Source organism: Ambystoma mexicanum, chromosome 7p (assembly GCF_040938575.1).
Source record: "Ambystoma mexicanum isolate Mex_15411 chromosome 7p, UKY_AmexF1_1, whole genome shotgun sequence".
Classification (NCBI taxonomy): domain Eukaryota; kingdom Metazoa; phylum Chordata; class Amphibia; order Caudata; family Ambystomatidae; genus Ambystoma; species Ambystoma mexicanum.
Genome location: NC_090939.1, coordinates 177,101,972 through 177,128,888, shown reverse-complemented (window position 1 = coordinate 177,128,888; position 26,917 = coordinate 177,101,972). Strand labels below are relative to the sequence as shown.

Genomic DNA, 26,917 nt, shown 5'->3' with positions numbered 1-26,917 from the left:
AAGAGTCCCTGTGTTGGGGACAACAACTCACACTGTCCCGTTCAAGACCCTGTGGAGGTTAGCGTGGCTCATGCTCACATGGATTCACGCGGCAACTGAAGCCTATAGCGTGTCATCGAATTGACCTAGAATAAAGGAACCTGAAGCGTGCAGCCATTTCGGATTGGACAACACTGTGCTTGGATGGTGAAGTTGAAGGTCAAGTTGATCCAATGCAAGAAGGATTTTCCCCATTATATTCATGCCGCTTGTGGAGCTTCCTTCTCGAATGACAGGAAGGTGTCATTGTTCATGCACTTTTTGGGCTACGAAGGACACCGTGATTTTGAGACACTTCTCGATTTGGATCCTCTGAGTAGTATTGATGCAACAAATGAGCTGGAGATGGCTCTTTGTAAGTTACACACACACTTTTATCCCGAGACAAGAACAATCCTTGAATGTTATAATTTTGGAATCCGCATACAGGAAAATGGCAAGACTGTGGAGGAGTATGGCACGTCTTTGCGTCATTTTGCACGTATTTGTACATTTGGATGAACATATTCAGGATGAATTTATGATCCACTGCAGCAATAACAGAATATGGTAAGAACTTTGGTTAAAAGATTAACCAAACCTTTGAGGTGTTGGAGATTGCCAAACGAGTAGAACATTCTATGCTTGTGTGGCAAAACTGGTCAAGTCTGAGAAAAAAGAAGCCAAAGCTGAAGTTTTAAAGGTTAGGCAGGAGAAGAAGATAAAAGAAGGGAAAGGTAGTGGCAGAGCAAAGGATCATGGATTAAGAGGTGGAGAATGTCTATGCTTTTGCTCTGCCAGTGGATCACACTTTGTTGCATCCCAAGTCTGTCCAGGGCGGAAGGCGGTGTGTTCAAAATGCAAGAAGAAGGGGCACTTTGCCAGTTGTTGCAAGAATTTCCACAGGAAAGTTTTCTATGTAACTGAGGAAGAACAGGGTTCTTCTGAAGAAGATGATGACTGTCATGTTGAAACTATTACTGTGAATGTGATACATGGTATGGATGAGGAGGAATGTGAGAGCGCTTATGCCGTGGTTCAATTGAATGGAAAGGCAGTGTCCATGTTGGTGGATTCAGGGACAACAACTTTGTTGATGTCAAGAGATGTATGCAAATGAGTTGTGGGGGTGAAGTAAGTGAGCTGTTATGTCGAGAGGTGAACCCTTGGTGGGTATAACCTTGATACATTTAATTGTAGGGGGATTTTAATGCCCTGTTTGACTTTAAGGGCAGGTCTGCTCAAGTGAAGGTGTATGTGACAAGGAAGGGTGCCACTCTACAAGGGTGGCATGAGCAAAAAAAGTTGGGAGAGATTAGATCCAAATGAGACTGGGCAAGTTATGCAGGTGTATGGGTCTGTTTGTGAAAAATATAGGAAGGTGTTCAAAGAAGATGTTGGGAGAGCTAAGTGAGAGGAACACAAAATCATTTTTAAGAAAGGTTGTGAACCCGTGGCAGCAAAGCTGTGGCCAGTTCCCTTAGCATTGAGGGACGTGTAAAAAAAGGAGTTGGAGAAGTTGCATAACATGGGTGTGATTGAGAGGGCTGGTGATGTGCAGTGGATTTCACCATTCGTGGTGGTGAAGAAGCCATCAGGAGAGCTTTGCTTATGTGTGGATGTATGAGAATTAAATACGTGTGTTGTCGTGGAAAGGCACACCTTGCCTAAAATGAATGAGATGCTTGCTTTGATAGGTGGTGGAAAGGTTTTCTCAAATCTGCCTCAGCGTATCATCAAATAGAGTTTGAGGGGGAAAGCAGAAAATGTACTGCATTTATAACTCATGAAGGGATTTTTCAGTTTAGGAGAATGCCATTTGGGCTGGTATCGGCATCATCGGTATTTCAGAAGATGATGGACACGTTGTTTAAGAGGATTGATGGAGTATTTTGTTCCCAAGCTGATGTGTTGATATTTGGACGAAATGAAAAAGAACATGATGTTACCCTAGAATGAGTTCTAGAGGTCTTGGAGAGGAGGGGTATCATTTTGAGAAAAGAGAAATGCGTGTTTGGAAAAGAGAAGGTGGAGTACTTCTGGCATGAGATTTTAGGGTTGGGAGTAAGACCAAAGAGTGAAATGGTGGATGTGATAAAGAAGGTAGGAGTACCTAAGTTCCTTGTTGGGTATGGCTCAGTTTAATCAGAAATATGTTCAGAAATCTGTAGACAAAGTGACAGAAATGAGAAAATGAATTGAAAGGGAGAGGATTTTTTTTTGAATGAATTGGGTGAAAAGGAATTTTCAAAGATAACGGATGAGATTGACCTGGCTAGTGCATTGGAACGTTTTGCCATACTGAAGTGAAGTGGCATTACTGAGGATGCGAGTGACAATGGCATTGGTGTTGTTCTGTCGCAGGTAAATGGAGAGGGCTGCAGAGAAATTGTTGCACATGCATCAAGGGTGTTGCGGACCCTGAGAAAAATTATTCAGTATTGGAGAAAGAGGCTTGTAGAAAATGCTTCTAATTTTGTATGGGGTGCAGAGTTCATAATCGGAACAAAACATAAACCACAGAAGAATATTTTCAAAACCATGGGTTTGAGCAAAGTTTCCACGGAGGTTATTTCTGGTCATGAAAATGTGCTGGATGATCATTTATCAAGACTGGGAGGTCAAAGAGAGGAGTAAGTGGGGGGTGGGGGTGATTTTGGATATAGTTTATGTTAACCAATGATGAAGTGATGTTCCGTGTTATGGGTTATGTGGAGACAGTATGGGCAGGTAAAACGATATTAGCAAAATATAAAAGGGTCTTTGGGAGGGTTGTGAGGAGTTGAGTATGGTGGGGACATTGTTGTACCATAGGGAGTGTGTAGTTGTTCCCCAATATATATGCAATAAAATTGTCGATATGACACATACGGGTCATTTAGCAGTGTCTCATACTAAAGCTGTTTTAAGGAGTGAGTACTTGGGGCTGGGATTTGACAGGGATGTGAAGTGAAGGTTGACTGATTGTGTGGAGTGTGGATGGATGGGTAAAGTGGAGTGTGCGGGTGTGCAGCCCCTGGTGAAGGAGGAGGTTCCTAACAAGGTGTGATAAGACTTGACAATGGATGTGCTACGGCCAATTGAGATGGGTGTTGAACAGGGAAAGTTCATTATCGATTTAGAGGACTTGTTCATGTGGACAGGATATAAAGGTGTCAGAGAGGCTATGGGTGAAGCTGTGGTGGAATGTTTGCAGGGGAAGGTTTGCCTAAATGTGTTCTAACGTATAATGGGACACATTACGCAGATTGATATTTTGAGGCTTATATGAGGAGGAGTGGTATTGTGCATAAGAAGACAGTGCTAGATCATCCCAAAAGTAATTGTATGGGCGACAGAACAAATAGGTGCATTATGGAGGCCATTCGCATGGCTGGTGTGTGTGGCGAGGATAAGAAAGTTCTGCTTCAAGAGAGGATGTATGCTCTGTGGATGCCTCCACATGGAGTTACAGGTATTAGCCCATTCAAAATGATGAGAGGGCAAAAGGCCAAAACTAAAGTGGTTCCTCACTGTTTGGGATGGGTGAGAGAGACGGATTGTGCTGTACAGATATTGCGGGGGACTTTGGACAAGAAGAAGGATGAATGGCTTTTGAATGAGAATGAGAAGAGGCGAGGAAAGAAGGTGGTGGTGCAGAGACTGGGTAAGGATCAAGAAGGGTGCGGTAAGAAGGAAAGGAGAGCCATTGTATTCTGAGCCGGTGCGGATGGACAGAGTGATGGATGTTTCATGTTGAGGTAGCAGGAAGGAGGATGAGTTGAAAGAACTAAAAATATATGTTTTAAAGTGTCCTGAGAATGGGGAACCCCAGGATGGAATGTTTATTGAGAAAACAGGCTTTGTGTTCTGTGAAGGGCTGTTGGAATGTGAAGCCTGAGAAGGGAAGATGTGCTGGAGGTTGTTACAGATATGCTTAATACATTCCAGTTAAACCTTACCTGGAGTGCCCTGTCATCCTTATATTAATTCATAATTTAGAAACAACTAGTGGATATATGTATACGTATACTAGCTGTTGCCCGTGGTTTCAGTGGCGTGGACTCTTCCAAAAGAATGAATAAGTATCTTATTGCTTACGGCAGACATGCTGTTCTTTGGCATTAAAATGGCATGCTCGCATAACCATTCTGTACATGTCTCCATTCGATTTTTTATGTCAGGGTACATTTTGGATGTGAGGTCTGCTAGGGAATTGCAGACTGTGCCTAGGTCGGAAGGGATGACAATTTTGCTCTCAAATACGGGATAGTGTTGGTTACCAATTTTAAGATGCAGTTCGGAAACGTACTTTATAATGAAGATTTAAAATGTGAATTTTTACTTTTCAAACATCTTGGGTTTCTGAGATGTGTGTATCCTTCAAAATAATTCATCCCCGTTTTCCATCACCCTTAACTAGATTTTCGGCAAATGGTAAAACATGTATTTCTCTATTTTTTAAGGAAACTCTAAATAACAATTTTCACGTCTGTAACATCTTCGGTTTTTGAGAAATGGGTATCCTCATAAGAAAATTCACCCCTCCCCCCCATTTCACCCCCTGAGGGACGGAATTTCCAGAAATACTTCCTTAGTGGGTGCCTACGTCATGAAATCAATGTACCTTCCAAATTTCACGTTCCTAGGTTAAACAGTTTAAGCTGGGCTTTGATGAGTCATTCAACAATTCACCCACGCCTTTTCACCCCTCTAGGGATGAAATGTCCAAAAATCCTTCCTTAGTGGGTGCCTTCGTCATGAAAAAATTGCACCTTCCAAATATCACGTTCCAAGGTTAAATGGTCTGAGCAAGGTGTTGATGATTCAGTCAGTCCAACTGTCAGTCAGGACCTCTTCTTTTATATATATCGATATCTATTTCATTAAAGTTCAACCTTATTAATACACAGAATCTGTATACTGTAAACCTCATATTATGCGTAATCATGACCGAATTGTATTTTGTATTCCATGTATGTTCCTTGGTACATTGCGTTATTGTGTTCAGTTTACATATGTAAGGAAGTGGTAGCAAGAATCATCTAGTTTATCATGATTTTGCCAGGCAGAATAGCCTATTCATTCAAATAATTTATCTATCATTTCAGATTCCACACATTTTTCTGTCATTCTAAGCACACGCTTACTCAGCACGGCACCAGGCAAATCTGCATATTCTTCTGCAGAGGTACTCAGCAGCACAACCTTAGTTCCAGGAACAGTCTCATCAGCCACTGGAAATATGGAAACAATCAGCACCACAACACATGCTTCTTCAGGCACTGCCATCAATGTGACAGAGCCTTATGCAGAGACTGCCACACACTCTTCCTTCCAGTCCACCACAGCAGCACTTCCGACTAGTGTAATGGAAGAGACAACTGAACTAATGACTGATACTACCAGGTCAACAAAGAACTCTGTGACAGAAAGTGTAACCAAGAGAAATGAAGAAACATCCATTAGGATAACTGCATCTCAAAAAACGATTTCAAATACCGAGTCCGGTGGTCAACAATCTTCTCCATTCACAGAGGAAATAAGCACAGTTTATGAAAATACAGGTGAAACATCTGCCCCTGAACCGCACATTTCCTCATCATCATTATCAACAATGCAATCTACAACTGCACAATCCAGTACTGTTCCGGGGATCAATGAACAGGAGGTTAGCTCAGTTTCATCATCAGAATCACCATCTAGCAAAGCTTTGACTACAGTACAAACACATTCTAAGACTACCACCCTTTCATCCAGTACACTTTTATTGACAACTGACCAGGAGACCTCAGAGAGTACCTCGCCTTCATCAATGGAAAAGAGTCACCATACTACTGAAAATAACCCATCTGAAACTACAGAGCAGCCCTCACCAGGAACCACCCTTTATTCTACAGAATCAATGGCAGAAACAACAATAAACACTCAATCCTTTACTGATAATGTTACACCAAGTTCCAGAGCTGACATTACAACATACTCTGCAACAAGTGCTCCCAATGGAATAAGTAAATCAGAGACCATCTCAGTGGCACTGCTGAGTACAACCTCTGAAGCCCTGACAGCTTTGAAAAGCTCTTCTTTCCATTCCACAATAGCAGCACTTGAGACTAGTGCAATGGAAGCGACAACTGATCTAATCACCGATATTACCGGGTCGACTGAAAACAATATGACTGAAAATACCACCAAATTAAATGAAGTAAGTTCTGTCAAAACTGCAGCTCAAATAACAATGTCGAATTCAGAGACCAGTGATCACACCTCTGCTCAAACAGAAGCAATAAGTACAAGTATTCAAAGTACAGCTCAAACCTCAGCCTCTAAGGCATCCATTTCCTTAGCATCTTTCTCATCAATACAGCCAACAACTGCTGAGTCCAGTACTGTTTCCCGGAGCACTGAACAGGAGGTTAGCTCAGTTTCACCATCAGAATCACCATCTAGCAAAGCTTTGACTACTGTACAAACAAATACCGGGACTACTACTCTTTCATCCAGTACACGTACACTTTTATTGACAACTGACCAGGAGACCTCAGAAAGTACCTTGCCTACTTCATCAATGGGAAAAAGTCATCATACTACTGAAAATAACCCATCGAAAACTACAGAGCAGCCGTCACCAGGAACCACTCTTCATTCAACAGAACCAATGGCAGAAACTACAATAAACATTCAATCCAGTACTGATAATGCCAGACCAAGTGCCACCCCTGACTTTACATCGTACCCGGCAACAAGTACTTCTAGTGAAATAAGTACATCGAAGACCATCTCAGTGACACTGCTGAGCACAAACTCTGAAGCCTCAACAGCTTTGAAAAGCTCTTCTTTCCATTCCACAATAGCAGAACTTGAGACTAGTGCAATGGAAGAGACAACTGATCTAATGACCGATATTACCGGGTCGATTGAGAACAATGTGTCTGAAACTACCACCAAACTAAATGAAGTAAGTTCTATCAAAACTGCAGCTCAAATAACAATGTCAAATTCAGAGACCAGTGATAACACCTCTGTTCAAACAGAAGAAATAAGTACAAGTATTAAAAGTACAGCTGAAACATCAGCCTCTAAGTCATCCATTTCCTTAGCGTCTTTCTCATCAATACAGCCAATAGCTGCTGAGTCCAGTACTGTGTCCCAGAACACTGCACCGGAGGTTAGCTCACTTCCATCATCAGAACCATCATTCAGCAGAGCTTCAATTGCAACACACACAAATACAGAGAGTGCTATTCTTTCATCCATTACACGTCCACTTGTATTGACAACTGAACAGGAGACGTCAGAAATCTCTTCACTAACTCAACCAAGTGAAAATACCTTAAGTTCAACCGAAGACAATAATGGATCTCAAACAGCTGAGCTGCCATCATCTGGAACCACATTTCATACAACTGAATCTAAAGCAGAAGCTACAACACACATTACATCCAGCAGTGTTCAAACCAAACCAAGTGCAACATCTGACATTATGGTCTACTCTACTACACTTAACTCTGATGAAATGAGTACTTTGGAGGCGATCTCAGTATCAATGCACAACACAACTGTCCAGTCATCAACAGTTTCAGGTAGCACTTTTCCCCAGTCCACAAAAGCCGCTCGTGAAACAAGTTCAAATGAAGAGACAACTAAACTCATGTCAAGTGCTGCTAGCCCTATTGACCGCACTAAGTCCGAGAATACAGACAGTACAACTTCAGACAGTTCTTTCAGCACACCATCATCCCATGAAACGATTTCAAATACTAAAACTAGTGATCAGACATCTTCTTTCCATAAAGAATTAAGTACAGATGTCAAAATGACAGCTGAAACAACTGTCCCTCGAAGAACCGTTACCTCATCTGCCTTTGTATCAATGGCGTCAACAATTGTAGAGTTCAGTAATGTTCCCGGGAGCACTGCACAGGAAGTTAGCTCAGCTCCTTTATCAGATTCAACATTCAGTAAACCTTCAACTGCAATAACCACACATACAGAGAGTGCTACTCTTTCATCCATTACACATCCAGTTGTATTGACAACTGAACAGGAGACGTCAGAAATCTCTTCACAACCTCCATCAAGTAAAAATAGCTTACGTACAACCGAAGATAATAACCGATCTACAACAGCTGAGCTGCCATCATCTGGAACCACATTTCATACAACTGAATCTAAAGTAGAAAATACATCAGACATTATTTTCAGTAGTGATCAAACCACACCAAGTGAAAATTCAGACATTACAATCCACTCAGCAACTGTTAGCTCTAATGAAATGAGCACATTGGAGATGGTCTCAGTGTCAATGCAGCGCACTACCATCGAATCATCAACAGTTCCTGGAAGCACTTTTTCCCAATCCACAAATGCAGATCGTGAAACAAGCACAAATGAAGAGACAACTAAACTCATTTCAAGTGCTGCCAGTCCTATTGACAGCAGTAAGTCTGAGGGCACAGACAGTGAAACATCAGAAAGTTCTATCAGCACACCCTCATCCCAAGAAACTACTTTAAATACTGAAAATAGTGATCAGACATCTTCTCTCACTGAAGAATTAAGTACTGTTGGTAAAAGTACAGCTGAAACAACTGCCCCTGGAATAACCATTACCTCATCTGACTTTGTATCAACGCAGTCAACAACTGTAGAGTCCATTACTGTTCCCGGGAGCACTGCACAGGAAGTTAGCTCAGCTCCTTTATCAGATTCAACATTCAGTAAACCTTCAACTGCAATAACCACACATACAGAGAGTGCTACTCTTTCATCCATTACACATCCAGTTGTATTGACAACTGAACAGGAGATGCCAGAAATCTCTTCACAACCTCCAACAAGTGAAAATACCTTACATACAACCGAAGATAATAACCGATCTGAAACAGCTGAGCTGCCATCATCTGGAACCACGTTTCATACAACTGAATCTAAAGCAGAAGCTACAACACACATTGCATCCAGCAGTGATCAAACCAAACCAAGTGCAACATCTGACATTATAGTCTACTCTACTACTCTTACCTCTGATGAAATGAGTACTTTGGAGGCAGTCTCAGTATCAATACACAGCACAATTGTCCAATCACCAACAGTTCCAGCTAGCACTTTTCCCCAGTCCACAAAAGCCGATCGTGAAACAAGTTCAAATGAAGAGACAACTAAATTCATGTCAAGTGCTGCTAGTCCTATTGACCGCACTAAGTCTGAGGGCACAGACAGTGAAACTTCAGAAAGTTCTATCAGTACACCCTCATCCCAAGAAACGATTTCAAATACGGAAACTAGTGATCAGACATCTTCTTTCCCTAAAGAATTAAGTACAGATGTTAAAATTACAGCTGTTACAGCTGAAACAACTGCCACTGGAAGAACTGTTACCTCATCTGCCTTTATATCAATGGCGTCAACAATTGTAGAGTTCAGTAATGTTGCCGGGAGCACTGCACAGGAGGTTAGCTCAGTTCCATTATCAGAATCAACATTCAGTAAAGCTTCAACTGCAATAACCACACATACAGAGAATACTACACTTTCATCCATTGCACATCCAGTTGTATTGACAACTGAACAGGAGAAGTCAGAAATCTCTTCACAACCTCCATCAAGTAAAAATAGCTTACGTACAACCGAAGATAATAACCAATCTGAAACAGCTGAGCTGCTATCATCTGGAACCACATTTCATACAACTGAATCTAAAGTAGAAACTACATCAGACATTATTTTCAGTAGTGATCAAACCACACCAAGTGAAAATTCAGACATTACAATCCACTCAGCAACAGTTACCTCTAATGAAATGAGCACATTGGAGATGGTCTCAGTGTCAATGCAGCGCACTACCATCGAATCATCAACAGTTCCTGGAAGCACTTTTTCCCAATCTACAAATGCAGATCGTGAAACAAGCACAAATGAAGAGACAACTAAACTCATTTCAAGTGCTGCCAGTCCTATTGACAGCACTGAGTCTGAGAGTACAGACAGTGAAACTTCAGAAAGTTCTATCAGCACACCCTCATCCCAAGAAACTACTTTAAATACTGAAAATAGTGATCAGACATCTTCTCTCACTGAAGAATTAAGTACTGTTGGTAAAAGTACAGCTGAAACAACTGCCCCTGGAATAACCATTACCTCATCTGACTTTGTATCAACGCAGTCAACAACTGTTGAGTCCAGTACTGTTCCCGGGAGCACTGCACAGGAAGTTAGCTCAGCTCCTTTATCAGATTCAACATTCAGTAAACCTTCAACTGCAATAACCACACATACAGAGAGTGCTACTCTTTCAGCCATTACACATCCACTTGTATTGACAACTGAACAGGAGATGCCAGAAATCTCTTCACAACCTCCAACAATTGAAAATACCTTACATACAACCGAAGATAATAACCAATCTGAAACAGCTGAGCTGCCATCATCTGGAACCACATTTCATACAACTGAATCAATAGCAGAAGCTCCAACTCACATTGCATCCAGCAGTGATCAAACCACACCAAGTGCAACATCTGACATTATGGTCTACTCTACTACTGTTACCTCTGATGAAATTAGTACTTTGGAGGCGGTCTCAGTATCAATGCACAGCACAACTCTCCAATTATCAACAGTTCCAGGTAGCACTTTTCCCCAGTCCACAAAAGCCGCTCGTGAAACAAGTTCAAATGAAGAAACAACTAAACTCATGTTAAGTGCTGCTAGTCCCTTTGGCAGCACTAAGTCTGATAGTACATACAGTAAAATTTCAGAAAGTTCTATCAGCACACCATCATCCCAAGAAACTACTTTACATACTGAAACTAGTGATCAGACATCTTCTCTCACTGAAGAATTAAGTACTGTTGTTAAAAGTACAGCTGAAACAACTGCCCCTGGAATAACCATTACCTCATCTGACTTTGTATCAATGAAGTCAACAATTGTAGAGTCCAGTACTGTTCCCAGGAGAACTGCACAGGAAGTTAGCTCAGCTCCTTTATCAAAATCAACATTCAGTAAAGCTTCAACTGCAATAACCATGCACACAGAGAGTGCTACTCTTTCAGCCATTACACATCCACTTGTATTGACAACTGAACAGGAGATGCAAGAAATCTCTTCACAACCTCCATCAAGTGAAAATACCTTACATACAACCGAAGATAATAACCGATCTGAAACAGCTGAGCTGCCATCATCTGGAACCACATTTCATACAACTGAATCTAAAGCAGAAGCTACAACACACATTGCATCCAGCAGTGATCAAACCACACCAAGTGCAACATCTGAAATGATGGTCTACCCTACTGTTGTTACCTCAGATGAAATGAGTACTTTGGAGGCAGTCTCAGTATCAATGCACAGCACAACTCTCAAATTATCAACAGTTCCAGGTAGCACTTTTCCCCAGTCCACAAAAGCCGCTTCTGAAACAAGTTCAAATGAAGAAACAACTAAACCCATTTCAAGTGCTGCTAGTTCCATTGACAGCACTAAGTCTGAGGGCACAGACAGTGAAACTTCAGAAAGTTCTATCAGTACACCCTCATCCCAAGAAACTATTTCAAATACTGAAACTAGTGATCAGACATCTTCTATCACTGAAGAATTAAGTACCGTTGTTAAAAGTACAGCTGAAACAACTGCCCCTGGAACAACCATGACCGCATCTACCTTTGTATCAATGCTGTCAACAATTGTAGAGTCCAGTACTGTTCCCGGGAGAACTGCACAGGAAGGTAGCTCAGCTCCTTTATCAGAATCAACATTCAGTAAACCTTCAACTGCAATAACGACACATACAGAGAGTGCTACTCTTTCATCCATTACACATCCAGTTTTATTGACAACTGAACAGAAGACGTCAGAAATCTCTTCACAACCTCCATCAAGTGAAAATAGCTTACGTACAACCGAAGATAATAACCGATCTGAAACAGCTGAGCTGCCATCACCTGGAACCACATTTCACACAACCGATTCTAAAGCAGAAACTACAACAAATGTTCTGTTCAGTAGTGATCAAACAACACCAAGTCCAACCTTAGACATTACAACCCACTCCGCAACAGTTACTTCTAATGAAATGAGCACATTGGAGACGGTCTCAGTGTCGATGCAGAGCACAACCATTGAATCAACAGTTTCTGCAAGCACTCTTTCCCAATCCACCAAGGCAGCAAATGAAACAAGTGCAACTGAAGAGACATCCAAACTAAGTTCTAGTGCTGCTAGTCCTACTGACAACACTAAGACTGAGTTTGCAGCCAGTGAAACTTCAAATCGTTTATCAACCTCTATTCCTGAGAGACCAACTACTGCCACAGAGGAGTCAATTTCCACAAAGAATACTCCATTTGGGACAACCATGCCATCCTCAACGAGTATGCCAGGTAAATTAGCAATTGTTAACATGTCATCCCGCTCCATAATTCCTTCACTGACAATGCATTTTAATGCATGTGATAGCATAATGCCTACTTATTACATGTATTCGCAAAGCCTATAGGAGTGGCTTTTTTAATTTACTCAGGACTCAGTAAAGCCCTAATGGGAAAAAGTGTTACCCTTTAAATATTCAAAGCCAGTCCCTTTGTCTTTTCCAGTGCTTGTTTCTTCTTGTCATCAAAGGGCCATTTACTGCATCCTTGACCTCTTCCTGACCATTTGTTTCCTGCATATGAACAGGTCACCACCTTCATATATTGCCATGTCGCAACCAATATTTCTCACAAGCTGAGCAGTATTGAGTCTACTCATTTGTTCCAGCCTCCCCTTTTCCGCCTGGGGAATATCTCTACTGACTGTGCACCAGACCACTGTGTTATGCAATATAAAACAACTCTTTTGGAATCCTGAGCACAAGTGTCTTCCTGGCTGTACCTTGCCTTATAGAGGCACTGGAGCCAAGGGGAATCTTGAGGTTTTCAGAGGCCTGTCCATCTGAAAGGCCAGTAGGTCCGGGATACAGATCTGATATTGCATCGCCTCCTTGTCAGTACTCCAGACACTTCAGAACCACCTCAATTTAGTTACATCTCCATATTTCACTATATGCCAACTGTATTTACTACCCTGCACCTCCAACATGCCTACTTAGATCCATGCCGTATCATAATTGCGAAGTACTTTACAATAAAACACATATTTATTGGCACACTAGAGCATACCAAAAGTATATAACTATATATGTATAATTATGGTCTGATAAAGATGAACGGAAAGCATCAATGGATATTTGTGAAAAGTATTATATTGTTAGGAATATTCAGGTGGTTACAGGAGCAAAATTCCCAGGGAAAGGAAATGGAAGCGGATGTGAACTGCTGCCATTGCTACTTGTGTTCCTATGTAATCAGACCATATCCCCCATACTCCTTTCACATTATCTATTACCCTAACTCCCACCCCCACAAATAATTGAAATGCGCAGTAAAGAATTCAGCATTTCAATCTGCGGTATTTACCGGTTTGAACCATATCAAGCCAAAGGGAAACTGTTTTCTTTAAACATGTCAAATTGTCTCACGATCATAAAGCACTTCCTCTATTGAGTTTGTTGATACTTTGAGTTGATTAAGTATGTTCTAAGGTAGAAGGAACCAACAGGCTCAAACAGTGTTGATTTGTCTTGTCATCATGAAGTATGTCCTCTAGTGAGTTTGTTTCTAGTTCAACCTTCTTGTTTCTAGCATTCCCTCTTGTCTTTTCCTGCTGCAGCTGTTTTCCTCCTTTGTAACCAGCGCCAAGATGCCCATGGGTGTTGCACGCATCTTATAAATGTACAAATAAATAAATAAACCTGACTCAAATTTTTCGAGCCAATAACAACCAACAGGCGCAATCCCTGTCAAGCCTTGAGGAGCCAATTTGAATCAGCTTCAGCTTGTACAGTATGTCCTCTAGTCTTTTTGTTATCTCCTCAAAGTGATGGTTCTATGTTATTACATCTCCCGTTTTTTAGATGAGTTATTTTCTGACAGTTGTTTACCAATAAAACAAATCCCAAAGATTATTTAATTTATTTTTGGGGGGTTTACAATCCCAGGCACCTCGGCCACTATTATTTACTACCGATTCCCCACCCCTCTACCCCTTTTATCCCCTAAATATATTTTTCAATTAGTTTTTTTGCAAAATAAATCATCGAAAAAAATGGGCGATATAATAACGTAGAACCAAAGGTATTTGGGCCAAACGGAACCAATTGGCTCAAAGTGTCTTTGATTGTTTGAACTATGGAAACTAGACAGAGGAAGTACTGCAATAATTACATCTGCTGGGTTCCAAACCCAGGATACCGCAGAAGGAAACTACATCAGCCCCACGAATATCGAGCTGCTCTGCAGCAGGCTGTTCTATGAATGCCCAACTGAACTGCAGAGAAGAGAGAAGCAGTGGGGGTCCAGAAACAACCGCCCCCCCAACAGCCCCAGGCACCCTCAGTCGATCTGTAGCAAGATTAAGGAGTAAGCAAATATGTGCCAGCAAGCCTCAGCAAAAGGATAGACTATGAGGCATTGCAATATTATTTTCTGCACACCAAGGAATGATTATATAACGAAACACAAACAAATGGGAGTATTGGCAGCACATAATGCGGAATATAGTTTCTGTTTTCTGGGAGATATCATCGCTGCGTCCATCTTATTTCCGTTATCGAGTCAGATTATCGGTGTTGCATAGTGTAAATGAATGAACAGCAATGAATGGTGTAAAGGGAACTCAAACCTAACAAGATACGGGATCAGGACTCTGTTAAAACGTCCTTTTTCATTGCTCGTCTATAGGGTAAAGGGATGGGGGTGCATAATATAGGATTCTGTGGGTTTGAGTATAAACTGGATGACAAAAGAATGCCCCTGGTTGATTCTTTTAAGAATATCCTGTCATGTGTGGATATCTCATGTCCAGAAGTTCCTCATTGCTTGATTATTTGTGCCCCGAACCGTGTTTGGCTTCCTTTTGGACAATAGCACAGACAATGGCAACATAGGACCGTGGAGCTCTTAAGGCCAGATAGCTGAATTGAGTTGGGATATAACTCAATTTGATTGGACAGAGATGCTGTCTCCCACATTTAGCTGAACCCTGGTCTGAAAGCTCTGCTTACTTCTGCATTGGGGGGTTTTAGAGCCTATCCGGGGTACGAAAAAAAACTGCCAATACAGTGTTGAATTCCAATTAGTAGTTCTGGGTAGGTAGAACCCAAAAAGAAAATGCGGGTGTCCAGGGCTTTAGGGAAATGTATTCAAAAGAGTAAGCATGGCTCAGGGTACAAACTTTACCAATTGATTCCAATGTAGTGCAACCACTGAGTCTGCACATTCTTAATTGTCTATTAATGTTGCTCCTGGCACTCATTACTTCCAGTGTCTCAGCCAAATTGAACTTCATTTGCATAAAGTCTTAAGCTATTGAATTATTAGGAAACTCATTTAGATTGTGAGGAGTTATCCTTCGTTTTAGGAAGAAATTAATGTAATCACCACACAAGGATTTGCTGGCTAGATTGACCAGAATTTGTTCGCATTCGCGCTGAAAACACCTTCTTTTGGTTAATATTTTGACCTGATTATGGATTATATTTAGAATTGATGGAACCAGCCACCGGCCTTATTTATGAATAGGACCAGGCAGATGCCACTGATGACGCAGACATTAGTGGTGGAGGGAGTTAGAATCAAATGTATGAGGGTGTAAGGAGCAGAATGTGTTCGCTTTCAATAGAAATTAATTCACTGTGAAGTCAGTGCACGACGTATGCTATGGAGACCTAATTCTGCATAAAGTTCATCAATAGGAAGACTGTGAGGAAGTTTGATTAGAGTTTTTAGACAAAAGCTGTCAAGCGTCTTTAATCGCATACAATGCTTTGTGCCTCATATTCCTGCACCTTAAAGCATCACAGGTAGTATCTTTGCTTTGTACAACTGAAAGATAGAGTTAATAGAATGCATTAATTTAATTGTTTTTTGTATCGCGCATAATACCATACCCGAGTTCGGTTTCTAAGCATGGATCCGGGATTCAAACCTCTGTTGCTTTGCGTGGTATTGCTTCCAAGACCAGGCCGTTGCCCCTGTGCTATCCTCCATACAATATCCCACAGATTTCAAAGCAAATCTTCTAACCGCTCTAAGCTGCTGACACACCCTAACTTTTTTTTTTATTCATTTGGGGTTTGCAATTTAACTTGTGATTAATAGTCACACTAAAAATTCATAAGATTGTACTATGTCGAATGTGGTCTGATGACAGTTTCCATATAAATGTATCGCTTGCTGTTTTATGGCCTGGATGAAAGTCATAACCTTAGTTTTAGATGTGCTAATGGATGGGTCATGTTTTAGCTTAGTTATGTAAGGAGTTATGTAGTTGCTGAGGCTCTTTTGGTCCATTTGAAATAGGTCACCAATGGAAATGCAGACGGTACCTGGGTGTCTTTGTGGAGAGAGAAGTTGTGGGAAGTATTGGCAATGGAAAAGGTGTGGGCTTTGGCACATGGTACCTACCAAATATTTTTAAAGTTGCGGTTCCCGTTTCATGACTAGTTGAGGGACAGAGAGCACTACTATTGTAGAACGTCCCTAGTGAATAATTCTGCCATATTGTGAGAGTTTCAGCCCTATCATGCTACTGTATAGTGAGAGAGTTGCCTATGTCACAGTCTTTGTTAAATGTTATTAGTTATATTATACTGTTACACGAAACTGTTATGCTCCCGAAATACAGAATCAGGCCTTATATCAAAAGGTATCTGTAAACTTGTCATGCTAACAAAGGTCATTTGTCATGCTGTGCTGGAGCCTTTACCAATAAAGAAAGTTTACAGAAAAAGATTGTAAAAAAACACACAAAAAACTAAGAATTAGGTAATCTGTATAACCAAGCCGCTGCACTCGTGTTTTATGCAATTGATAGGAATAGGCCTTTGCAGTGAGCAGTTCGGAAGAGAGCAGCAAGATCGAGTTTGAACAATGTGGGGCTAATATGCACCCCTGTTTGGATCCCACATAGGTCTGTATTAAATCAGTGAGCATGCCGGCAGAAGAAAGTCCCACTTAAACACCCCTAGTATTAGTGTGAATGCAGAAATCATCCTTTGTAGTCCAGAGGGAATACCCCAGGATTGCAATTCCTGCCATAAGTGATCATGTTTCACTGTCTCAGACACGCAGCTGCAATAAACTCAATGTAAATTGACTACATTGTGTATAAATCTGCCATGCCGTTTCCGCAATAGAGGTTAATGCCAACATATTGGTAATGGTGACCAACAAGAAGGACTTGACTGTGGGCGACCAAATACACAGTGCTTTCTGCCATGGCGTGCTTGGGACCAGCCAGCAGCTCACTCTCAGAATGTTTGTACAGTAAGCAAAGAGTAACAGAGGCACGTCATATTAAGTATGCAGGCGTATTGAAGCCTCATACCTTTTCTGGAGCCAAGTCATGTCTTCCCTTCTGGTGGGCATGGTGAATGGGGCAGCCTCTTTTAGATTACATTTCCCTTGATGCATAGAACTACCTTTAATGCCTAGTCTGCTGCTCTCAAAATGCAGACACAATACTCAGTGGCAAGTGCTGGTTTAGGACATGGGTGTAAGACGGACTCTCTACCTTTTCTGGAGCCTTTTCACTTCTTGGCTTTTGTTTGCATGGTGAATGAGGCAGCCTCTTCTGGATTACATTTTCCTTGTTTACACAGAGCTTCTTCTAGCTCTTAGAAGTCTGCTGATCACAAAATGCCGACACAGATACCCAGTGAAATGTCCTGGTTTAGGACACGGGTGTATAAGGGACTCCTTACATTTTCTGGAGCCCAGTCATGCCTTTCCTTTGGTGGGCATGGTGAATGAGGAATCATCCTCTGGAGTACATTTTCCTTGATGCATAGAGCTGATGCTAGCTCCTAGAAGAAGTCTTCTGCTCCAATAATGTTGACACAGATACCCAGTGGAATGTCCAGGTTTAGGACATGGACGCATGAGGGACTCCTTAACTTTCTGGAGACCAGTAGCATCTTCCCTTCCAGAGGACATGGTGAAAGAGGCAGCTCCTTAGGGACTATATGCCTCATGGTTGCACAATGCATAGAGCTACTTGCCACAAGCGCTGGCCATTTTGTCATGAGAAAGTATTCAAATACTGCCACGTAGATGCTCCCGGATTAAAATATCCACAGATACATTCACTAAAATGTGTTGTCAAATGCTGCTGCTCCTCAAATGCGAAAGTATTGAAAAAAGAGTCTTTCTATCTGACTCCGTTTTCTTTCCAAAATTGGGGAAAATATTGAAAACAAAAGCAGGACAGCAACAGTGGAGGACCCAGCAGTGCTGTAGACTTGCTTTTAGTTTCATTTCATTCCCCATCTTTGGTGGAGCTGATTATTACATTTCTGCTGCCGTTGCCTGCATTAAAGGTGCTACATAATTCAAACATGTTGGGAGAAGCAGCAGCTAGGTAACAAGGCTGGGGCGGGAGGAGAAGCATAGTGGGGACAGTGAGGGGTCCCAACTTGTGGAAATAACTTGCACAATATGGCTGACACAGAAATATAAGAAATAAAGGCTTCAGTAAATGCTTTCTGTTTCAGAAGGCAACTGATTGAAAGCAGGGTCAGTCTAATATTTATGCTCAGCCTCTGGCATAGAACTAAAGCTTTCAATTCCTAGATGGGAGATGGAATAGTACACGTATAAAAAACAGAGAGTGTTTTATTGAAGATATCTACCCATCAGACACAATGTAATGTAATTAAATTGTAATTTGTATAGCAGTTTTCACCATTGGTATGGTCTCAAAGCGATGTAGGTTGAACCCTCTTGGGCCACAGAGGTCACCTATGTCGGGCAGGCATGTGGGTGGGTGAAGAGAGATAATCTGGATGATATGCAAGAAGACATCATGTACGCAGCTAGACTGAATTTATATTGTGCGGAATGGGTGCATTCTACTGGAAGGGGGTTTGTGCAGTGTGTCTTAGAGTAGTACATGTAATGGGAGGGTGCTGAGAGGTAGTCTGGACAGTATGTGAGAGCATGGGAAAACGTTACGTGCGCAGCAAGGTCGAATTGTTAGTGGGGATAGCTACATTCTAATGACAGAGGTGTTTGTTATTGTGTTTATAGTGCAAGGATGCTTAGAGGTGTTCTGGAGAGTATGCGAGAGCAGAAGAGACCTTTTGTGTGCAGCTCAACCGCATTTTATCGTGGGGATAGCTGCATTCTAATGATAGAGGTGTTGTGCCATGTGTCTTAGTGCTTGTGGCAGATTGGTGCTGAGGTAGTCTATAAAAGTATGTGAGAGCAGGAGAGGTATTACGTGTAAAGCTAGATCGAATTTTGTCATGGGGATAGTTGCATTCTAAAGATAGTGGTGCTGTGCAATGTATCTTAGAGTGGTGCATGTAGTGGATGGGTGCAAACATGTGCTCTGAAGAGTGTGCGACGGCAGGAGAGACATTATGTTTGCAACTAGGCCGAATTTCTATCATGGGGGTTAGCTGCTTTCTAATGGCAGAGGTGTTGTACAATGTGTCTTAGGGTAGTGAATGTAGGGTGGGTGCTGAGTTGTGGTCTGTAGAGTATGCAAGAGCAGGAGAGACATGATGTGTGCAACTAGGCCAAATTTCTATCGTGGGGGTTAGCTGCATTCTGAAGGCAGAGGTGTTGTGCATTGTCCTAGGGCAGTGCATGTTATCAGTGGATAGCCATGCCTTTGGTTAGAATCCATAAGCAGTGTGATACGTATCCATGGGTCCTCGCTTGTTCATTGGTTGCGAAGATGAAGCTGGAATTGACCTCGGCTACATTATGGTCATTAGCTATATAGAATCCTTTTAGTATAATGCAGTGTTGCATACCCTCAGTGATTCATCCAGATGCAAATACTCTGGCAACCCTATACATTCTCTTAATGCCGCACATTGGCCCCCCTCAGTCTCATCCGAGTGCCAAATCTTGACTACCCATAAAAATTCACACAGATGTCATACATAGGAGGCTAACAAACTCATCTCGATGTAATGCATTGGACAGCTTCATAATTCGGCCAAATGCAATGGAAGTAAGTCTTACGTTCTTTGGTGATTGTGAGGGAGATTCTTTCCTGCAGAGTACCTCCTGGTATTAAGTAGATAGCTCAAAGGGGAGGGCAGGGTTAGACAGGGTCAGAGGGGAATAGCCATGTCTCGAGGGTCTCTGGAAGACCATGTGGTCCTCCATGCATTAGATGTTAACCAGCAAAGAGTTCCAGATGGTGGGTGCTTGGATGGAGAAGGTGGTGTCTCCAATTCTAGTTGATTTGAAAGGAGGATCACCAGTAGGAAAGCAGTGCCTGATTGCAGGTTTCTATTGAGGTGGTAGTGGGTGATTTTCTGTTGCAGGTATTTAGGGCCTGTCTTGTCTACGGCTCAGTGAGTGATGTATATGACTTTGAAAGTGACACGTCGTCTGATAGGGAGCCAGTGGATGGTACAGAGGCTGGGGGTGATGAGCAGCCTGGCTGCAGAGTTCCAGATTCTTTGGAGCTTTTGAATTGGTAGACAGGGGCACCCAGTTAGAGAGAGTTAGCATTGTCTAGTCGGGAGAGGAGAATGGGCATGGTTGCTGTCACTCTATGGGGGTAGGAGAGGTAAGGGAAGCTGCGTCTGAGAATGCAGAGGTATAGGTTGCAGGATGTTGACATAGTGTTGATGTGGTGTGATAGAGTTATGTCAGTGTAAATTGTGCAGCTTGGGTTTTTGACTACGATGAATGCAGCGGGGGAGGGGTGGGTTGCGGGAAGAGGGATATCTTTGGAACATTTTGAGTTGCAAGGTGACATGAAATAACTAAAATGAGAATGTTAAAAGATTAGAGGCCTCTATGTTTTTTAGCAGTATAGGAACAGACATAAGTGTAAAGGGTTCTACTACATATCCATGGGTCAATCTGATGAGCCCTTCCTTTACCATACTTGCCAAATTGTTCCTTATGGGAAGTCCCACTGGGAGCTATTGTGGGATACGAATACTGGGTGCAATATGATTGTGCCCCATTTCTTTGATCCATGCAAATAATGTGCATATTGGGTGTACAATGAAATGTTTGAAGGATGTAACCCATGCGTCACTGATTGACCACAAACACATATTCCCAGTTACAGGTGTGCGTATGAATAATGATGGTGAGATCGCCAGATAATCAATGAAAGCAAACTAGCAATGTAACCACACCCTAATGTGACAGCTACAGTCAAACAATCTTTCCATAGACATTCACTATTACAGGCCAAGCTACCTTTGGGTAGACTGCTTGTATTTTAATCCAAAATTGTAACATACCTGAGTGCATTTGATAATTTAGGATCATATTATTGATAGTCCCACATGTTCAATAAACGACAAGTTACATCTACATGACCCTAGCAGACGACACATGTCTTGGAGTCATTATTCACCAACAACGCTTCATTGGGAACACAGACACTGTTTAGTTTATGTTTATATTGACGATCACTGCCATGCCAATAAGCATTCATGTTTGAAAATGTCTTGAGAATGTGGAACCCCGGGATGCAATGTTTATGGGCAAAACAGGATATATGTTCTGTGAAGGGCATTTGGGGTGCAGAGCCTGAGAAGGGAGGATGTGCTGTGGATCATTATGGATGTACCTAATCCATTTCACTTAAACCTTAGCTGCAGTGACCTCTCATCCTTATAATAATGGCTACGAGCTGTGCGACCCCCAGCCAGCTGATCAGCTTCTCCTGTAAACGGCTTGGCTGCCTTTGTCCCGGTGTCTTTCTGTGGCTCCCCTGCAGTGTGGGTGCCAGAGGGGAATCTGTAACACTGAAGAGGGCCATTTTGGAGTGTGTGCCGGTGGGCGCTGTCCGAGCTGGGGACCTGGGGTGGCAGCATGATGTCTGCGAGTGTTGCCTGTTCGCCCTTCTCCAGTGAACAGCTATTACTGTTTGTTTGCTGGTGTAGCTGCCCTACGGTTCAGCAGTGTTCAGCTCCAGTGCGGGTGCAAAGGAGGTGCAGCACCCTTACAAGAGTCCCTGTGTTGAGGACAACAACTCACACTGTCCCGTTCAAGACCCTGTGGAGGATAGCGTGGCTCATGCTTACATGGATTCACGCGGCAACTGAAGCCTATAGCGTATCATCGAATTGACCTAGAATAAAGGAACCTGAAGCATGCAGCCATTTCAGATTGGACAACACTGTGCTTGGATGGTGAAGGTGAAGGTCAAGTTGAGCCATGCAAGAAGGATTTTCCCCATTATATTCATGCCGCTTGTGGAGCTTCCTTCTCGAATGACAGGAAGCTGCCATTGCTCATGCACATTTTGGGCTATGAAGGACACCGTGTTTGTGAGACACTTCCCGATTTGGATCCTCTGAGTAGTAGTGATGCAACAAATGAGCTGGAGATGGCTCTTTGTAAGTTAGACAAACACTTTTATCCCAAGACAAGAACATTCCTTGAATGTTATAATTTTGGAATTCGCATACAGGAAAATGGCAAGACTGTGGAGGAGTATGGCACGTCTTTGCGTCATTTAGCACTTATTTGTACGTTTGGATGAACATATTCAGGATGAATTTATGATCCACTGCAGCAATAACAGAATATGGTAAGAACTTTGGCTAAAAGCTTAACCAAGCATTTGAAGTGTTGGACATTGCCAAACAAGTAGAACATTCTATGGCTTGTGTGGCAGAACTGGCCAAGTCTGAGAACAAAGAAGCCAAAGCTGAAGTTGTAAAGGTTAGGCAGGAGAAGAAGATAAAAGAAGGGAAAGGTAGTGGCCTGAGCAAAGGATCATGGATGAAGAGGTGGAGAATGTATATGCTTTTGCTGTGCCAGTGGATCACACTTTGCTGCATCCCCAGTCTGTCCAGGGTGGAAGGCTTTGTGTTAAAAATGCAAGAAGAAGGGGCACTTTGCCAGTTGTTGCAAGAATTTCCAGAGGAAAGTTTTCTATGTAACTGAGGAAGAACAGGGTTCTTCTGAAGAAGATGGTGACTGTCATGTTGAAACTATTACTGTGAATGTGATACATGGTATGGATGAGGAGGAATGTGAGAGCGGTTATGCCGTGGTTCAAGTGAATGGAAAGGCAGTGTCCATGATGGTGGATTCAGGGGCAACAACTAGGTTGATGTCAAGAGATGTATGCAAATGAGTTGTGGGGGTGAAGTAAGTGAGCTGTTATGTCGAGAGGTGAACCCCTGGTGGGTATAACCTTGACAACATTTAATTGCAGGGGATTTTAATGCCCTGTTGGACTTTAAGGGCAGGTCTGCTCAAGTGAAGGTGTATGTGACAAGGAAGGGTGCCACTCTACTAGGGTGGCGTGAGTAAAAAAAGTTGGGAGAGATTAGATCCAAATGAGACTGGGCAAGTTATGCAGGTGTATGGGTCTGTTTGTGAAAAATATAGGAAGGTGTTCAAAGAAGATGTTGGGAGAGTTAAGTGTAAGGAACACAAAATCAATTTTAAGAAAGGTTGCGAACCCGTGGCAGCAAAGCTGTGGCCAGTTCCCTTAGCATTGAGGGACGTGTAAAAAAAGAGTTGGAGAAGTTGCATAACATGGGCGTGATTGAGAGAGCTGGTGGTGTGCAGTGGATTTCACCATTCGTGGTGGTGAAGAAGCTATCAGGAGAGCTTTGCTTATGTGTGGATCTATGAGAATTAAATACGTGTGTTGTCGTGGAAAGGCACACCTTGCCTAAGATGAATGAGATGCTTGCTTTGATAGGTGGTGAAAAGGTTTTCTCAAATCTGCCTCAGCGTATCATCAAATAGAGTTGGAGAGGGAAAGCAGAAAATGTACTGCATTTATAAGTCATGAAGGGATTTTTCAGTTTAGGAGAATGCCATTTGGGCTGGTATCGGCATCATTGGTATTTCAGAAGATGATGGACACGTTGTTTAAGAGGATTGATGGAGTATTTTGTTCCCAAGCTGATGTGTTGATATTTGGACGAAATGAAAAAGAACATGATGTTACCCTAGAATGAGTTCTAGAGGTCTTGGAGAGGAGGGGCATCACTTTGAGAAAAGAGAAATGCGTGTTTGGAAAAGAGAAGGTGGAGTACTTCTGGCATGAGATTTCAGGGTTGGGAGTAAGACCAAAGAGTGAAATGGTGGATGTGATAAAGAAGGTAGGAGTACCTAAATTCAAAGGAGAGCTAAGTTCCTTGTTGGGTATGGTTGAGTTTTATCAGAAATGTTTTCAGAAATCTGTAGACAAAGTGAAGGAAATGAGAAAATGACTTGAAAGGGAGAGGATTTTTTTTGAATGAATTGGGTGAAAAGGAATTTTCAAAGATAAAGGAAGCGATTGACCTGGCTAGTGTATTGGAACGTTTTGCCATACTAAAGTGAAGTGGCATTACTGAGGATGTGAGTGACAATGGCATTGGTGCTGTTCTGTCGCAGGTAAATGGAGAGGGCTGCAAAGAAATTGTTGCACATGCATCAAGGGTGTTGCGGGCCCTGAGAAAAATTATTCAGTATTGGAGAAAGAGGCTTGTAGAAAATGCTTCTAATTTGGTATGGGGTGCAGAGTTCATAATCAGAACAAAACATAAACCACAGAAGAATATTTTCAAAACCATGGGTTTGAGCAAAGTTTCCATGGAGGTTATTTCTGGTCATGAAAATGTGCTGGATGATCATTTATCAAGACTGGGAGGTCAAAGAGAGGAGTAAGTGGGGGGGGGGTGATTTCAGATATAGTTTATGTTAACCAATGATGAAGTGTTGTTCCGTGTTATGGGTTATGGGGAGACAGTGTGGGCAGGTAAAACGAGATTAGCAAAAGAAAAAAGGCTCTTTGGGAGGGTTGTGAGGAGTTGAGTATGGTGGGGACATTGCTGTACCATAGGGAGTGTGTAGTTGTTCCCCAATATATATGCAATAAAATTGTTGATATGACGCATACAGGTCATTTAGCAATGTCTCATACTAAAGCTGTTTTAAGGAGTGAGTACTTGGGGCTGGGATTTGACAGGGATGTGAAGTGAAGGTTGACTGATTGTGTGGAGTGTGGATGGATGGGTAAAGGGGAGTGTGCGGGTGTGCAGCCCCTGGTGAAGGTGGAGGTTCCTAAGAAGGTGTGAGAAGACTTGACAATGGATGTGCTACGGCCGATTGAAATGGGAGTTGAACAGGGAAAGTTCATTATCGTTTTAGAGGACTTGTTCATGTGGACAGAGTATAAAGTTGTCAGAGAGGCTATGGGTGAAGCTGTGGTGGAATGTGTGCAGGGGAAGGTTTGCCTAAATGTGTTCTAATGGATAATTGGACACATTACGCAGATTGATATTTTGAGGCTTATATGAGGAGGAGTGGTATTGTGCATAAGAAGACAGTGCTAGATCATCCCAAAAGTAATTGTATGGGCGACAGAACAAATAGGTGCATTATGGAGGCCATTCGCATGGCTGGTGTGTGTGGCGAGGATAAGAAAGTTCTGCTTCAAGAGAGGATGTATGCTCTGGATGCCTCCAGATGGAGTTACAGGTATTAGCCCATTCAAAATGATGACAGGGCAAAAGGCCAAAACTAAAGTGGTTCCTCACTGTTTGGGATGGGTGAGAGAGACGGATTGTGCTGTACAGATATTGCGGGGGACTTTGGACAAGAAGAAGGATGAATGGCTTTTGAATGAGAATGAGAAGAGGCGAGGAAAGAAGGTGGTGGTGCAGAGACTGGGTAAGGATCAAGAAGGGTGCGGTAAGAAGGAAAGGAGAGCCATTGTATTCTGAGCCGGTGCGGATGGACAGAGTGATGGATGTTTCATGTTGAGGTAGCAGGAAGGAGGATGAATTGAAAGAACTAAAAATATATGTTTTAAAGTGTCCTGAGAATGGGGAACCCCAGGATGGAATGTTTATTGAGAAAACAGGCTGTGTGTTCTGTGAAGGGCTGTTGGAATGTGAAGCCTGAGAAGGGAAGATGTGCTGGGGGTTGTTACAGATATGCTTAATACACTCCAGTTAAACCTTACCTGGAGTGCCCTGTCATCCTTATATTAATTCATAATTTAGAAACAACTAGTGGATATATGTATACGTATACTAGCTGTTGCCCGTGGTTTCAGTGGCGTGGACTCTTCCAAAAGAATGAATAAGTATCTTATTGATTACGGCAGACATGCTGTTCTTTGGCGTTAAAATGGCATGCTCGCATAACCATTCTGTACATGTCTCCATTCGATTTTTTATGTCAGGGTACATTTTGGATGTGAGGTCTGCTAGGGAATTGCAGACTGTGCCTAGGTCGGAAGGGATGACAATTTTGCTCTCAAATACGGGATAGTGTTGGTTACCAATTTTAAGATGCAGTTCGGAAACGTACTTTATAATGAAGATTTAAAATGTGAATTTTTACTTTTCAAACATCTTGGGTTTGTAAGATGTGTGTATCCTTCAAAATAATTCACCCCCGTTTTCCATCACCCTTAACTAGATTTTTGGCAAATGGTAAAACATGTATTTCTCTATTTTTTAAGTTGAATCTAAATAACAATTTTCACGTCTGTAACATCTTCGGTTTTTGAGAAATAGGTATCCTCATAAGAAAATTCACCCCTCCCCCCATTTCACCCCCTCAGGGACGGAATTTCCAGAAATACTTCCTTAGTATTGGATGCCTACGTCATGAAATTAATGTACCTTCCTAATTTCACATTCCTAGGTTAAACAGTTTAAGCTGGGCTTTGATGAGTCATTCAACAATTTACCCACGCCTTTTCACCCCTCTAGGGATGAAATGTCCAAAAATCTTTCCTTAGTGGGTGCCTACGTCATTAAAAAATTGCACCTTCCAAATATCACGTTCCTAGGTTAAATGGTCTGAGCAAGGTGTTGATGATTCAGTCAGTCCAACTGTCAGTCAGGACCTCTTCTTTTATATATATC

At 42.2% G+C, this 26,917-nt stretch overlaps 2 protein-coding genes across 2 annotated transcripts in view; both read left to right on the top strand.

Annotated features, from left to right (window-relative positions):
* LOC138525808 (serine-rich adhesin for platelets-like) overlaps positions 1–26,917 on the top strand; it is a 351,204-nt gene that overhangs the window by 72,190 nt on the left and 252,097 nt on the right. The window lies entirely within an intron of this gene.
* Positions 1–26,917, top strand: part of LOC138526554 (pneumococcal serine-rich repeat protein-like) — a 75,588-nt gene that overhangs the window by 22,579 nt on the left and 26,092 nt on the right. Inside the window, exon 2 of the mRNA XM_069637347.1 lies at positions 5,109–12,383. Coding sequence (XP_069493448.1) covers positions 5,109–12,383 — 7,275 coding nt within the window. The remainder of the gene's footprint in view (positions 1–5,108; positions 12,384–26,917) is intronic.